General features: G+C 36.1%; 1 protein-coding gene across 1 annotated transcript in view; it reads left to right on the top strand.

The window, feature by feature from the left end:
* The first annotated feature begins 420 nt into the window (after positions 1-420).
* Positions 421-14,645, top strand: part of TMPRSS11A (transmembrane serine protease 11A) — a 50,356-nt gene continuing 36,131 nt past the window's right edge. The window contains exons 1-2 of the mRNA XM_037734241.1: positions 421-567; positions 12,771-12,892. Of these exons, the coding sequence (XP_037590169.1) occupies positions 557-567; positions 12,771-12,892 (133 nt within the window). The 5' untranslated portion in view covers positions 421-556. The remainder of the gene's footprint in view (positions 568-12,770; positions 12,893-14,645) is intronic.

Genomic DNA, 14,645 nt, shown 5'->3' on the forward strand with positions numbered 1-14,645 from the left:
AGTACTATTTATTTGCAATAATTATACTTTCATTTTAAAAAATTTCAACTTTTATTTTAGATATAGTGGATATGGAGATACCTGCTGTTCAACAAGAATTTACGGAGTATTTCTTGAGTCATATTTATATTATGTATTTAGGTTTTAAGAAGATCTGAGTGTTTTTATCGAGAGCTTTTAAGTAAAAGTTTCTTTAAGATACTTGTATACTTACCAATAATCTTCTTTAAACTTTTAATTCTAGCATATTCCTAAGATATTTTTCATTCAAATCTTTGTAACCAGTTTCTTCTCCTTTAACAAAATTAGTCCACACCAAAAATATATATATTGCTTTCTGGTTGGGACTATGCTGTCTCTGGCTTTCTTCAAGGTATTCTATGGGTTGAAACCTCTGTTCAGACTTGTCCAACTAGTTTCATTTCAACTACTTGTAATTTGTTTCCTTATTTCTTTGAGCCGTAGACTTCCTATGTATCTAGGGATGTCATATAGTTGATTAGAAAGTGGAGTTCAGTGGGTGCAGAGCTGCAAGATCATATTCTTCCTCCTGTCCATGATGTATCGGTAAGTTCAGTTCTGTTTTATAGATGGCTTGCTTGCTGTACTGTCTGCCAGTGACCAGATACCTGATGTGTCAGAGGACTGCTAGTGAGATGTCTTTAGTGGAGTCAATCTGCATTGGATTTTTAAAAATTTCTGGAGTTATGATAGCATCCTGGATTAATTAATCTCTGTGTTTCAAATCAATGTTTTTGTATAAAAATTGTTAGCATTATTTCACGTTGCCAAGTTAGTAGTTAAGATTTTAGAAAAGGTTAATTAAACACTATGTTATATTGTATCCTAACTGGTTTTAATTTTGTGTGTGTGTGGAAGGAGGGTGTTTATGTGTTTTAAAGCAAGCCTCCTTTCAGCAATCTTGACAAAATTAAGCCTCTAAAGCATTTTCTCTTTTGTTGTGTTTACTTGTCCCTTATGGTGAGTACTTGTGGGACTAACGCAGATTGAGAGGTAAATAGCTGCAGAGACACCTGCCTCCATTTAGAAGACCCAGGGCTTCCTTGTGGGAGGATAAGAAAACAAGCTCAATATTGGGAAAACATCCCTATTCTCTACAATTCTTCCCATTATATTTTGAAGAAAAAATATACGAATTACTTAGATATTGTTTTTCAAAATGGGTTTTCCATGTGCAAAGAATAGGAAAAAATAAGATTCCTTGGCATAACTCTATATACAGTTAAAATAATGATTTTAAACATCCATGATATTATTAAATATATAATATTTGATAATATTTCACCATTGTTTAGACTTATACTATTTTCCAAACATCTTTATGTATGTTATTTCCTTTAATAGCCAAGACAGTCTTGTGGCTAAGTAGAACAATAATCGCAAGTATCGTTAACTCCCACTTTAAAGAAAGGAATTTGAAGAAAGCAGAAGTTAGGGGACGTCTCCCAGTCTAGAGCACTGTCAGACACCAGAACCATGACTATAATTCCTTGGAGTCCTCAGCTCCTTAGAGTCCAGACTTCCTTATTAGCTTCTGCAACCTGTCAGGGTGGCTAAGATTCCACCCTGACAGGTGGAATTCAGAGATGATTTTCAGAGGTGAGTTTCAGAGATGATAATTTGATACTAGATTGACCACTAAGTTAGTGAACTTCACTAGGCTTCCTTAAACACTCATAAAATGCATGCTTGCATCAGTCCTTCAGTATGCATACAGTAATTGACAAAAGGTCTCTGAGACCCTCAGAAAGGGTCTCCAATGCTTTAAACATAATCAGCACTCCATAAATATTTGCTGAACAAATTAATGGGCAAACATGTAAATATCTATCATTAATGTTTGACTATTAATAATTATTTTAAAAATTTAATAACTTCCTATTAAATTATTAAAGCATATTGAATGAGAAAATGCATATCCATGTCTGTAGAATTATGATATTGTAAAACAGGTTTCCAGTTTTTCATATTTCATATTCCACAAATTATTTTTTAAAAATATCAAACTTATAGGCACCAAACATGTTCTTTTCTATAAACGTTGATATATTTATGGGAGTCTCTGCAGCTAGGGAAGTAAGTTACAGAGGTAGAATCAGTGGGCAATGCCATTGTCCTGGATATCAGTGACACCTATGGATAAAGAAAGGAAACAGGCTGGGCAAGATAATCCCTGCACTTTAGGAGGCCAAGGCAGGCAAGTCGCTTGAGGTCAAAAGTTAGAGAGCAGCCTGGCCAACATAGTGAAACCTTATCTCTACTAGGAATACAACCATTAGCTCGGTGTAGTGGCGTGCACCTGTAGTCCCAGCTACTTGGGAGGTGGGGGCAAGAAAATAGCTTGAACCCGAGAGTTCGAGGTTGCAGTGAGCTGAGATCACACCACTGCACTTTAGCCTGGGCAAGAAAGTGAGAGAAAAAGAGGGGGGGGGAAGGGAGGGAGGGAGGGAGGGAGGGAAAGAAAGAAGGAAAGGAAGGAAGGAAAAGAAAGAAAGAAGGGAAGGAAGGAAGGAAAAGAAAGAAGGAAGGAAGGAGGGTAGTAATATCACTGATTTGATAATGGAAAGAAAAAAATGAAAAAGATAAAAAAGAAAGAAAGTTAGAAAGAGAAAGAATGAAAGAAAAAGAGAGAGAGAAAGAGAGAGGGAGGGTGGAAGGAAGGAGCAAAGGAAGGAAGGAGAAAGGAAACAGTAGGAAACATTGAATGGTTATGGTTTTTTAAAGACAAATTCATGCAATATTAGTTTAGGATCTGGAGGATTTGCAGAAGGTGTGAGGTCACACCAACAAGCAGGTTTAAGAATTGAGGTAAAGCAGATGCTTAATTACTACAATACCCTATGTTTCACCTACACTCATTCCACAATATGTCCTACAGTCATGCTCGCCATTCTTACTTCTCCATTAGCAAGAAACACAATGTGGAGGCCTTGTCAAATAGATTCAATTTGTATCTTTGCTCTTTCTGCTGTCATGAACCTTGGAACTCTTCTCTATGGGTTTTGTTACCCTCTTCTCTGTATTGCAGCGATGCAGGGATTTTTTCTGTTTCGATGTGAGTCTCTGTTTGAATTTTCCTTTAGAAATAGCCATATACCTACTTTTTTCCTATACTTCGTTAATTGAGTGATTCACTCACTTGGACACCTCAATTATCTCTCTTATGAAAGACTGAAATACCAAATGACTTCTTCGGGTGAGATTCCTATCCTGTTCCCAGAGGTCTGGCATCTCTCTTTTTCCATAGCTCTTTATTTTCAGTACTGTTTAATAAATGCAAAAAATCAGAATTCCCCTCTTCCTCATCACATTTAGAGAAAAAGATAGTCCTGGGCAGGTCCTTTGTAAGCTTTCATGTTTTATATTTTAATTTCACTTCAGATGATTGTTTCAATCAACTTTCAATTTACCATGAGCATTTCCTAATATATTCTAAAATTATACCTTCAGAATTAAAACAAAAATAGAAAATCTCCATGTTAGTTACTAATTATTAAACTTGTTATAAATTATCAATTAAATATTGATAATTTTAATTATCAATTAAATATTGATAATTTTAATTATCAATTAAATTAATTGATTTAATTTGATACCAATTAAGCTTAGATTGTAAGAATTTATGATCAGATAAGCATATGATTCCACACTGGGTGATGATTCAACAGCTACCATTCATTATACACTTATTAAATTTGAATAATTTGTGCACATTATCTCATTTATTCCTTATAATCTTCATATGAGTTAGGCCCTATGCTTGCCCTATTTTACAGGCACAAAAAGGTTTCCCAGATCACAGAATTACTGGACATAAACTGAAGCTATCCATATCTTCCTATTCCCAACAGTTTCATAGATATATTTCTGAAATATCTCTGGCAATGACAAGAAATTTACCCACTGGAGATATGAAAGTAATATAAGCAACATCTCAATACACAATATTAAAGGCTTTTATGTCATTATCAGGTGATCTGGTTACAAACAAAACAGATAGCTTTGAAGTCAGACAGATAAGTCCTTCCCTTACCTTAGCTCTGTGACTTGTGTTGCTTTTCCTCTCTGAACCCAAGTTTCCTCACTAGTAAAATGGTAATAATAAAGCCTACCACATCAAGCTAAAGCAACAATTACATGAGCTCACCTATATGACAACTCTGACCCAGAATAGGACTTGTGCTGGAGTCCTTCATTTACTCACTTCACGCCTTTACGTCTCTAGGCAGTATTTATTATCATCAATTTACATGTGAGAAAACTGAAATTCAGAGAGGTTTTATAAACTTCTCAAGATACACATTAGAGTCATAAGCAAGGACTGACACCAAAGTTTGCTGACTCTAAAAGGTATTTCCATATCTGCAATACCAAGATGCCTATAGAAGGTCTCTCTTTTTCAAGAAAAAATCTTAAATTCTCATTTTTGTTAACTTAATGGAAATTTATTTGTGTTACTTTAAATATTTACATAAAATAAGTTTACAATGTTTCATGATTTTCAATGTCATAACACAGCTTGAGCAAAAGTACTAAAGATTGTACCATAATTTGCACGAGGACAGAGAAACCATGTCTTATTCATCCCTGCCTCCCTAACCCAACATGAAGCCTAAAGTATAGTAGAGGCCCATTAAAGCATTGTGGGAAACAAAAATAGGTTGCTGGGTGGATGGATGGATGAACAGTTGAATGAATCCTGAAATAGACAAAAGAAAGGACAATGATGAAATCATAAATATTGTAATGGCTGATAATTCTTAGAAGTAGTTTGTTAAGGCATATTTATATTGGACAGGACTCTGACACAGGCATTTGAATACAAACAATTCCTTTTGCCCACAGGCATATCATTCCAGCATGAGCCTTAACCTCCAACCTGATACGTAGCTTACAAGCCTTAGTAGGTGATACTGTACCTAGTGCCAAAACATGTTAAAGCTAAGTGTACCTCCACACACATGTATGTGCACAAACACACACTGCGTAATGTTAAGCACTACCTACCTTTTCTAGAAAAGTAGAACATTCTGTAATAAGTTTTATTTTGTGATTCAATCCCTTATTTCCTTTTTAATATTGTACCAATTAAACAGCATCTTCCTTTTATTATGTCATTCTAGGCCACACTGGAGTACACTTTTTGTTGCCTAATGTTGCATTATAAACATTCTGGTACTTCCTGTTACCCAACCTATCTAAACTTTCTCCTATGGGGCAACTCCAAGATGATCTTAAAATCCCAAATGCTACTGTTATCAAAATTACATACAAAATATATCCTCACACTAAAATGCTCATTTTTCTCAGCATGACTAGTTTCTATCAGGTATGTAATAATAATAACAATAAAAAGAATGATGATAACATCTCACATTTATTAATTATTTACTCTATGTAGGGTACATTTAATATGTATTCATGCATTTACTCTTCATGCAAATCTTTTGATAGGTAATTTTATTCGCATTTTACAAATGGAAGAGCTAAGATACAAAAGGGCCAAATTCTTTGTCTCACATTGAAAAACTAGCAAGTGGCCGGCTAGGATTTGAACTCAAGCAGTCTGGCTCCAGATAGTGGCTCTTATTGTTAATGCTATACCACTCCCAATTAGAAGTCAGCTCATTCAAGTCACATTAATTTAAATGTGATCAACAGTGAGTATTTGTGTGCTTGTTCTGAAGTAGCAGGGGATTGAAGTACCCTCCATGGAGATGAAGGACATCCATGGGGAACCCAGGAACGGTTCTCTCAATCCCCTTCAGGCTTAATCTTCTCAGTTATCATTTAATTTTTCCCTTTTTCTGTTTTGTTTTGGTTAGCTTGCCCAATTTATGTCCCTGGGACCAGGATGAAGGCGTTTTTCTAGATAGGTGAGGAAATGAAGTATTTTCTTTCCTCGGTCCCTAACTTTCCTTCCCTGAGTTCCTTGAACTCAGCTCAGCCTGAATCTCTTCATCATTTTACACATGGAATTACGTTTGGTCTGGATTCACAGTGGTATTTTATTCAATGTTGCAACTCCCTCTTTGCTCCACCTCACCCCCACTCCTATCTGGGAGGTAGGTGTAAAGGAACAGAAAATGTTTTCTTTGCTCTTTCCTCTTCTATTGACCTATCTGACCATGAGGTATCCCATGAGAATACATTGAGAACCATGTTTTCAAACCTTCTGTGGAGCAGAAAGAAATACTTTTTACCACCATCACAGTAGAGATGTGAGTAAAAAGTATATTTGAAAACCTTTTATTTCAGTCTAATTCAATAAACAGTTTTCAAGTATGTAAGAGCTAGGTGGTGTATTAGGCCCTGGGGTTATATTAGTTATCAGACATTTAAAAAAACTAAGAAAAGCTGCTCATCTTCAATCTCACTTGAAAACATGCAAGACACTAAGACTTCCAGAAGTGAGGATTCTATTTAACTTTATTTAAACCAGGGGTCCCCATGTCCAGGGCTGCAGACCTGTACTGGTCCATGGCGGGTTAAGAGCTAGGCAGCACAGTGGGAGGTGAGCAGTGGGAAAGTGAGCATTACTACCCAAGCTCTGCCTCCTGTTAGATCAACAGAGGCATTAGCGTCCCGTAGAATCATGAACCCTATTGTAAACTGTGCATGCGTGGGACCTAGGTTATATGCACCTTATGCAAATCTAATGCCTGATGATCTGAGATAGAACAGATTCCCAAGCCATCTCTCCTACCCCTGTCCATGAAAAACTTGTCTTTTCACAAAACCAGTCCCTGGTGCCAAAAAGCTGGGGCTGCTGATTTAAACCATTTTTTCCAAGCCTGTTTGAATATGTGAAAACTCTCTTTTCCCCACTACTCGGAAACACTGTTTGAGAAATTCCCCAATGATGCATATGATTTATTTACCATCTTCAAGATCCTGCACACTTAGGGAGAAGAAGATATGTGTACGCATAACATATCAAGAATTGAAACATATAGAGAATATTTGGAAGCACAGAAAGAAGTGTCAAATTAAATAAAAGCCTTTGAAGTTTACAAACAAACCCAAATACAGTCACTAATTTTTTCATACACACCTACCTCACAGGCCTCCTTCCGATGACATTACCTTGGCCACCATTTTGGGAACCTCTGTGGGGATGGGGAGGAAAGGAATTCTAACTTTTTGAAAGTATGTGAGAATTTAAAGCCAGTGGAAAGGGGAGAGATATGAAAGCAAAATGAAATTCAAAACATAATCACAATGAAGATTGGTTGAGCTTCCTATCAGAAAAACCACCTCTACACTCATTTTATAAAATCTTTCACTTATATCTGTGCTACTTGAAGTTCCACAAATTATTCATTTAGGTTAAAAGGAAGCCCTTTCCGAAGAAGGGGGGAAAAATCTTTCTCTAGGGCAATTTGACATTACAGAGAAAACAGGCTTCTAAGTCATAGCAGCCACAGTAGGTTGTAACTCTGCATATTGACTGTGTGAATTGAGCAAGTTATTGCTCTCTCAGAGCAAGTTATTCACATATAAAATGACGACAAATAATTCTACTGACGAAAGTGTTTGGAGAATAAAATGGGATAATAGATCAACAATCCCTACAAAGTCAGCACTTCCTAAATAACAGTTCTGTATTCTATCATTTTGGGTATTAAATGGTCATTCTAAAAGAGTCATAGAGTACCCAGAGAGATACCCACATATCAGAGTATATTAAGTCACCACAAAATGTTGCTTTCCTTGTAGCAAATAACTAAGTTCAGTCCCTGAAAAAGAAACACAATTTCCTTTAGTAACAGGAGAGTTATGCTTGGCTTCTATGAGAACTTTCTTTCAGGAATAGCTACTAAGCTAGGAAAAGCGAAGCGAAGCTTTCTGGGTGAAATGGCTCCATGGAATTTAGTACCTTAGGACCTTTGTTCAGTTGCATTAGGAGTTAAGTAGTCTTGTAGTTGGGCCTGGAAAGCTGACCAATAATCTTCTTTAAAATCAGATAGTATATTTTGTACTTCTTTATGAAGACTTGTGAAAAAATGTCCTATTTGTAAATTGGCGTTTGTGTAATAGTCACATGCATCTACATTTATACACTGGTAATATGTATCTACAAAAAAAAAGTCCCCCAAAAAGAAGAGACTTGGAGCTAAGAGATAAAATGTGGTTGATCTTGCAGTGGCCAAATTAGCTGCCTGTTTTTCTAGGAAAAGTAAGATCCTTGTGAAGTAAAGGGTTTACAATGTTTTTGTCTTGACTCAAGTTATCTTTGAGCTCACATACACAGAAATTACCAGCTTAGAGCTTTGTTCCTAAAAAACCTGCAAATCCCAGCTCTGATCATTAACAATCTGTACTTCTCTATATATTCTTCAGTGAATGTGTCTTTTAGTCTGCAAGAATGCAGAAAGCAAAGTCACAAACTTATTCAAATTATCACCATATTTTCATTGACAACATCTTTAGAAAAAACCTGGCATGACTACATCCTTCTAAATACCAAATAATCAAACTGGATGAAGGTCTAATGGATGTGAATTGGTCTAATTGGATTTCATGGAAATTATAGGTTGTGCCACTCTGAGTAAGGATAATGTGCTACTGTGGGTAAGGATCATCTGTACTTAGGGCACCCACATCCATTGGGTGTCTCTGTCCCAGAGGGATCTGCCCCATCTCTTGTTTGGCCAGCTGACCTCCAAAGGTGGCACCTGCCTTTGCCTTGGCCCACCAAGGCTCTTCTACATCTCCAGGGCTCCTTCTTAGCCACCTTTACATCCCCAAAGACTGCAGAGTGCCAAGTAGTCATAATCAGGGATTATTTTAGCCTTCTTCCCATTTTAATTTTTAAGAGTTTACTTTGTATTTCCAAAATTGTTACTTAAGTAAAATATCCCTTAGCTATTTTTAATTCTATGCTTAACATAAAATTCCCTTTTCATCAAATAGTTCTCCCTCACCACCTCTACAAAAATTAAAGAATATTCAAATCTTACATGCTTTCTTTGAAGGCTATGGGTTTCTTTTCCTTTCATTTTCCTGAAAGTCATAGTATTTTCACTTTTAGCAGGCAGAATTCTAAGAGGGCCCCCAAGATTCCCACCCTTCGGTGTACACAAATTTTCTCCCAATTGTCAGTCAAACACTAATCTAGGTGCTGCTGTGAGGAGATTTTGTAGATGTAATAAAGGTCCCAAATCAATTGATTTGAAGATGGTAGAGTATCCTTGATGAGCCCACCCTAATCAGATGACATTTTTAAAGAGTCTGGGCTTTCCCAGTAGAGAGATTCAAAGTGTGAGAGATTTGATGTGAGGAAGACTCTCCACGGCTGGCTTTGAAGATGGAGATGGCCAAGTGGGAAGTAATGGATAGCATCTGAGAGCTGAGAGAGGCCTCTAACTCACAGCCAGCAAGAGAACAGAGACCTCAGTTTAGCTTTAAGGAATTGAGTTCTGCCTAAAACCTAAATGAGCTTGGAAGAGGATCACAAATTTCAGATGAGAAAGGAGCCCCAATCAACCACCTTGATTTCAGCCATGTGAGATCCTGAGCAGAAACCCATCTATGCCACATACAGAGCTGTGAGCTAATAAATAGGTGTTGCTCTAAGCAGAGAAATTTGTGGTAATTTGTTACAAAGCAAGAGAAAATTAATACACCTCTGTTTGTTTTATGAGCACAAGCAAAGCACAGAAAAATACGGAAGCAAAATGGTGCATCTTTAATATCCATAAGGTTAGATTCCAAAAGGCTTTACCAAGTATATTTCTTTTCAAATCTGAAGTAATATTCCACAGATGACTAACATGACTTCTCCATAACGGAAAGGTGATGATATATTTTTCCTGTTTTTGAGACAGAGTCTCGCTCTGTCACCCAGCCTGGAGTACAGTGGTGCAATCTCAGCTCACTACAACCTCCGCCTTCCTGGTTCAAGCAATTCTGGTGCCTCAGTCTCCCAAGTAGCTGGGATTATAGAAGTACACCACCACACCTAGCTAATTTTTGTATTTTTAGTAGAAAAAAGTTTTCACCACATTGGTCAGGAGGGTCATGAGCTCCTGACCTCAAGTGATCTGCCCACCTCAGCCTCCCAAAGTGCTGGGATTACAAGCATGAGCCACCACACCTGGTGGTGATTCATTCTTGTTTTTATTTATTCCTTGTTTATATTCATAAAAGTGGGCAGTAAGTTGAAAATATATTCAGATAGGGTTTAGTAGCTGTAGCTTTAACCTATGGTTTCTGCAGCTTTTGTAATCTGGCAGTGTACATCTGCTTCATTACCTAAATGTTTCCTCAAAAGGAGAAACACTCTAACAACTTATCACCCTAGTCTGTTGGCCACCATTTTCTCTCTGATGCTCACAGCTCCTTCTGTGGAATTTGAACATATGACTTCCATGACACTTGATCAGTGTGTCAATGGGTATGGAACCAATCTTCAGCTCTGATCCCATGGTTCAGTTCCTAGCAGTGTGACATTATGTGTGTCTTGGTGGTGGGAGATGTGATTCTTTCATCAACTTTCTCTATTTATCTTACTCAGAGCAACCGTGCTCTAATGGGAAAATAGATTTAAAGCTTATAAATTTCCTTGAGTTTTAACTTTTCTCCTTTGGTCTTTTTTTCTTTTCAAATGACTTGGAGACATATTGATAAGATTCTATGAGAAAACAAAGAGTCAAACAAATTGAACATGTATGAGTGAATGAATAGATTAATATATAAATGATGATAAATTTTTTCAGTAATTTGAATGAAATCAATGGAGGGGCACTGAGAATAAATTTGTGTCCTAGAAGTTAGAAGATCTGAGTTTGAGATGACTACTAGTTCTATTATACTGGAAAAATTACTTCATCATCACTGGACTTCATTTTTGTCATTTGGAGAGTGATTGTTTTACACTAAACAGTCTTTAAGTTCTCCGTCACTTATGAATTTATGTTTTAATTCATTTAGGAGGTTAAACAATGTCACGTTCCATGGGACTTCTGTTTGTTGTTATATTCAAGCATGTTAGCGCGTGTCTATCAGAGGAACTGCTGCCTTTCCACAGCCAGTTCTCTACATAATTTTTCCTCAGTCAGTGCACACATGGTCAATATTTACTCAATAGAATTCAGGTCTTTCAAATTCCACTACATTGCTTGATTAATTTTATTACTTATGCCAAAGCTATTATCTTCTTAACTATTTTATGTCCAAACAGTTTTACCTTTTATCCTGATATTTATATATAAAAATAGTTTTATATTCAAAACAAAAACTTTTTATAAATCAACCAATTCTGTGAAAAAAATATGAAAAATATCCTGTTTCTAAAGAAAAAAATCTAGGCTACCAATATATACACATAAAGAGATAAACTCTGCTAAAATGTATAAATAAAATTCACTATTATAGCAAGTTTTCGAGAACAAGCGTGAGAGTTAGACCGCCTGGGCCCTTAAACAGATATCCCATCTCTCATCTTCTGTTATTTCCTGCGTAATGTTGGTATCATTCCTGCCTGACTCTCATAGATTTATACGATTCCTACTCTGCATCAGGTGCCTTATTGGGTCATAGCGGTAAAAAGAGGAACAAGACTAACGCAGCTCATTGCGAAGTTATCTGTAAGTCAACATGCATGGAAACTAATACTTGATTCAATGTGATAAGCACTGTTGCTGATCACAGGTGCTGGTGTGATGCAATATAAAATACACAATACCACCTTTGAAGTATTCTTGCCAAATAAGTTCAACCAAAATCTAATCAAGGCTTCAGATCTAAAGAAAACCTAAAGGTAATCCAACTTATAGGAAATGAGGGATATAGAAGAACAAGTTAAATAATACCACAGGAAAGCTTTCAGACAAGTCCAGAATGTAAGACGTTCTAAAGTATGATTAGCTTGATCTCTTCAGCAGTCAATGTCATTAAGAACCAAAAAAGAGGCAGGATTCTTTTAGATTAAAAGAAATTAAGAAGGCATAACAACCAAGTGTACTAGATGGTCCTTGATTATTTCCTAGTTTTTACAAACCATTTGTAATTATAATGAAACTAATGGAGGGAATTTGAAGATGGACTAGGTTTTGATGATATGGCAGAAATATCATTAAACTTTTCAGGAGTGCTAATAGTATCACGGTTATGTTGGATATATCCTAATTGTTTATAATAATGATTTGGTAAAAAGTCATGATGTCTTATTTCACATTAAAGTACAGCAGCAGAAAAAAATGAATGAGCCAAATAGAGTAAAAGTGTTAACAATTGATATAACAACATGATATACATATAGAAAGATAGATAGGTGTTCATTACACTATTCTTCCTAATTTTTTATGTTTGAACATTTTCATAATAGTTAAAAATAAAAGACAAAAATAAATAAGATATTAGATTTAAAATCACTCTGTGAGCTCTAAAAGGATAGATAGATAAAAGAGATAACAAAGTGCCGGAGAAAGGTGGAAAAGTCCTTTTTCAAACATGTGTGCCACCTTGGACCATGACACTAGGAGAAACTATTCCTCACCACCACAAAGAGGCCACCAAATGCCTCTAGAATAGAAACCAGGAGAAACACTGGGATTCCCAGATCCTGATGTGTTTTTTTTATTTAACACACCTTCTCAGACCAAAATGACCTTGAACAAAATTAAAGACAAATGACTTCTTGCAGGGAAAGGCAGGCTAGAGCAATTTGAACTTTTCTAAGGAAAGCAGGAAAACCTGCAAGCATTACAATCTGAAAGTAACCAGTGCGTCCTTCCTTTTTGCAGGACAGTAGGATTTGGCACCCGAAGTAGAAATCTGAAGCCATGGATGATTGCCCTTCTCATTGTGTTATCCCTGACAGTGGTGGCGGTAACCATAGGTCTCCTGGTTCACTTCCTAGTATTTGGTAGGTAAAATTAAAGATTCCACTCTATTTGATTTTGTTTTTCTGCAAAGCTTTATTTACTTATATGTTAATAAAATTTTATCTAAAAAAATTGCACACTTACCTGCAAATTTCCACAGTCAGAGTATTTTTAATTTTTTCAGCCATCTAATCAACAAGTAAGCACTAAATTCTCATTATATGCGAGTACTTTTCTGGATACTCAGGATACAGCTTTGAGCAAAGTGGACAGATTTCTAATTTCCTTGGAGTTCTCAATCCAGAATTATTTTGTGTATTTACACAAAAAGATCAAAAATTATCATTGTCTGAAACTTACTAGTAATTATAATAAAGAAGCAATTACTTATTATATATTAAAATGAAAAGCTATGATAAATTAGTTATTAAAATTGGCTCTTTCACCCATGAACTATCATTTTCTGTCTGACATTTCTAGGGCAAAAGAAAAGCACATGTCTACTAAAATAAGAAATTTCAAAATGATTGAAAACCTATAAGTATGACATGATATTACCATTTACTTTTCGAGAAAAAAATGTTACTCTTTCCAAAACAATATTCAGAGATCGTATTTTTATCGACTAACGTATTTGTAATTACACAAATAATGCACTTCAAGATCCTCTTTTTACATTGAGTCTCTTTCTGGGAAGAATACAAGCCATTTATATTTTTTGACAAATCTCTACAATGTTACTCTCACATGGATGTATGTGATAAAACAAATAACTCAGGCTGCTCACTTTAATGGGCTTACCTGTTGTCAACTTCCACAGAGTCAATGGGGGAGCAAAGACTCTATTTGGGGCCTTAAAGGGCTTAAGGTCATAGTAATAGGCCTTTTATGACAACCCCAGCTGTAGTTTATACCATTGGCAAAAGATTCTCAGATCAGTTTATTTGGTTGCATAAAAGCCACTTTACAATGAGAGTAAGGTTTGAAAACAGTGTGGATTATATGGATAAGCAATCAGGACGTCTAAAAAAGTATTACAAGGTCCACATTTTTCCCACTTAAGACATATGCTATTGAGATCCCTCTTTCTTTCCTTGGTTTGTAGTCTAGAAACCCACTGCCTCCTCCCCGAGCCAGGTTTCTCAAAGATTTAGGTTGTTTTGTGTGTGTGTGTGTGTGTGTGTGTGTGTGTGTGTGTGTGTGTGTGTGTTTTCCATTCTTTGTCTTTAACTCTGTAGCTTTCTTACCCTCTCTTGGCCTTACTCCTCAGATTACCAAATTCCTCAGGACTCTCAGCTGCTTTCTTTGTTTACATTTCCTAGCAGATTTATCCCTGTTACACACCTTCAATCTCAGACAGCTCTTCTCTACACTTTCTTTTCAGGTTTTTCTTAGTGTGCCTGGCTCTCTTGTTACAAATCAAAATTTACAAGGACGTTTATCTATCTCTACTTCCACTAGAGTGTACGGTGGTACACATTTCAACTCAGCAAAGGGAAATGTAGCAATGAAATGTTCAAGCTCTACAGTTAGACTGTCTGGGTTTAAAATTTGGATAGGCCACCTACTAGTTATAGAAAAAGTTACTTAATGCCTCTGTGCCTTACTTTCCTCATCTGCAAAATGAAGGTGATACTGATCTCATAGAGCTGGTATGAGGATTAAATGAGCTAATACATGAAAAGTGCACAGGACAGTGCCTGGCATATATTAGGAACTCAGTAAATGGCAGCAATTATAATTAATATAAAACATTATTATTTTTTAAACAAAACTCCATTACAAAGAAATTCA

This window comes from Cebus imitator, unplaced genomic scaffold (assembly GCF_001604975.1).
Source record: "Cebus imitator isolate Cc_AM_T3 unplaced genomic scaffold, Cebus_imitator-1.0 Scaffold594, whole genome shotgun sequence".
NCBI lineage: Eukaryota > Metazoa > Chordata > Mammalia > Primates > Cebidae > Cebus > Cebus imitator.